This window comes from Montipora capricornis, chromosome 8 (genome assembly GCF_036669925.1).
Source record: "Montipora capricornis isolate CH-2021 chromosome 8, ASM3666992v2, whole genome shotgun sequence".
In the NCBI taxonomy this organism is placed as follows: Eukaryota; Metazoa; Cnidaria; class Anthozoa; order Scleractinia; family Acroporidae; genus Montipora; species Montipora capricornis.
The window spans coordinates 15,755,842-15,758,341 of NC_090890.1; the positions used below are offsets into that span (position 1 = coordinate 15,755,842).

At 38.0% G+C, this 2,500-nt stretch overlaps 1 protein-coding gene across 1 annotated transcript in view; it reads left to right on the forward strand.

Moving 5' to 3' along the window:
- LOC138060300 (tether containing UBX domain for GLUT4-like) overlaps positions 1–2,500 on the forward strand; it is a 22,999-nt gene that overhangs the window by 18,185 nt on the left and 2,314 nt on the right. Inside the window, exons 17-18 of the mRNA XM_068906042.1 lie at positions 1,079–1,130; positions 1,632–1,707. Of these exons, the coding sequence (XP_068762143.1) occupies positions 1,079–1,130; positions 1,632–1,707 (128 nt within the window). The remainder of the gene's footprint in view (positions 1–1,078; positions 1,131–1,631; positions 1,708–2,500) is intronic.

A 2,500-nucleotide genomic window follows, 5' to 3' on the forward strand; every position in this document is an offset into this window, starting at 1 on the left:
AGGCTAATAGGACCCTAGCCATAGGGAATATTGCCTTGAAGTCAATGATATGACAATGCTAAAAACGTTGTGTTGCATGTAGTCTTGTAATGTCTATTAAGTCATTTTCATTTAAGTTGCTCTCTTTTGAACGAGATCGGTACAACTGTAACGTTCTTTATATAGTACAGGGATTCCAAACGTGAGCGAGAATGTAAAAAACCAACTACTTTACATGACAACAATACAAAGTTTTTAGTTTAATTTAAAACTTAAGGCAATAATGAGTATATAGTTGAAACGCGAAGATTTTTTTTGCACATGTATTCGTATTCATGATTCTTAGTAATCAAGAATAGTCAATTTTAACTATAATCCAATGACCGTGATAGTGGACACTCTCTAAGGAGTCTGGACTATTCAGATCATTAGATCTTTATATCTATTTCGCTGCGGATAACAGTGCTGATTTGCGCAAATATAGGTTTATAAACAAGCGATAATGCATGGAACCAAATTCCAAATGGATCAAAAGACAAGTGATTTAAAAGGCGGATGTTCTTTTATTTTTTCAAGGGTTACCAAATTTATCGGTGATAGAACGTAAATATCTGTCTTTCTTTTTTCCTACTTTCAATGGAGTATCTCCATTACATGGTGCGTTATGCGGTTTTTAGGGGTCATCTTTCTCTTTATTTTCTTTCTGTATACATTGCAATTTACCTTGCAGAGTAAATTTTGATAAATACGAAATACTAGCCCAACCCTTTGCCATAGTATTTATTTGCAAGTGTTATCCCAGAAGCAAGTGGAGCGTAATTTTTTTTTCCTATGTGTGCAATAATTTGCGGCCTTGTATTTGTATTTCCTACGTAAGAAATTAAACCATGGAGATGCAATACTTGGGTTTGGGAACTGATGGGTTTTCCTCACATCAGAGGGCATTAATCAATTTATATTTCTTTGTAATTATCAAATTAAAGTTTGCCTTCTCCGGAGAGTTAATCATTTTAATGTTCAAATGTAGCGTTTTTTTGTTAAAATTCCTGTTGCTGTTTTTGACTCTAAACAACTTAAAACAATGCTGTCACTTCCGCAGAACAAGTTGTATCCAGCCTCAGTTATTCACTTTGGATCTCAAGAAAAACGAGGTCAGTAACAAATTCTGTTTGGCTATCCTTTCATCGAAAGAAAGCAGGGATACTCGCACTTTCCTCCACTATTTAAGCAATTGTCTCTAATAAACACCTGAAAAATTCAGGTGGCTTCTACGGGATTCGAATCCATGAGCTCTGCGATGCCGATGCAATGCTCTACCTACTGTGCTATGAAGCCACTCAGCTGGAAGCAGGTCAATTTGTTGGGATCATGTGTTGCCGTGGAAGGACTTGATAAATGAAAGAAATGTATATTTGAAATGCGGGCTATAGACGAAAGATAGCAGTAATCCTCTTACTTATCTGGACAATTTAAGGAATTTTCACTGAAGCCGCCTGAATTTTTCCGTTGTCTATAAGAGACAATTGCGAGATAAGTGCGGGGATTACTGCTTTCTTTCATTTATAACCTGCACTTCAAATATACATTTCTTTCATTGGGCTGTCTTGTGTCTTTGAATTTCATCATGATTTCGTTCTGTTCCTTGCTTTTAGAGCACTTCCTCGCCAGGAGATACGTAGATAATCCGTCGACAGTCTTGGATGCCGAAAAAGCTGTCATAGATAATGGGTAAGCGGATTAAGCCATGACGTTGAAATCTATGGCTTCGGTTATGCGTTTTCTTTGTAATTGTAGTACGTACTTTCCTTTTACTTTCGACTTTCGAGTTCTTTGAGAAGCAAATTTTTAAAACATTTCGACATTAAGTGGTAATTTGGACACGCTACTCCGACGGAATTTTTGAACAGCGGATTTCGCTGGAGTTTCTAGTGCAGTGTTGTTTACAATTGTTTTCGGTCTGCATAACTAACATCATTGATCGGCCAAAGAGTCCACTTTCTCAACCTATGAGCAGAAATACCTCGCTTTTCTTGCGCTTGAAAACGACGTTATTCTCACCACTCGGGTTTTGCGCCGATATAATCATTAATGCCAAGTTAATGTCCATAAATTTCCATGAAAGTGTTTGTACAGTTTCAAACAACCCGGCCTTTGGGTCCCGTTTCTCGAAATTTGAGAGAGTTAGCGTTTGGGTGAAAAGGCATGCTTCTTGTTGTCATGAAAGCAAGAAAGTTCTCTTCTTCTGCTAACTTGTCTCTCTCTTTTCGTGACGAGTTGTTAGATATATGTAGCTAACAGGCAAGAAAAGAACTAAATAGTCTCTTTAAGTTTTGGCAAAACCTTCACTCATTCAGGCTGCCGAAAACGCAAACGTGCTAAATGTCTCTGCAGTTTGTGCCTGCTGTAATAATAATTCGAGATATTTACCCAGGCAGCTCCACTCAGCGGGAAGTGGTTTCCCAGGGAGGATCGAATTGGATTTAGAGACGTTGGTCTCTGAGGAGAGGGAAAGGGAGAGGGG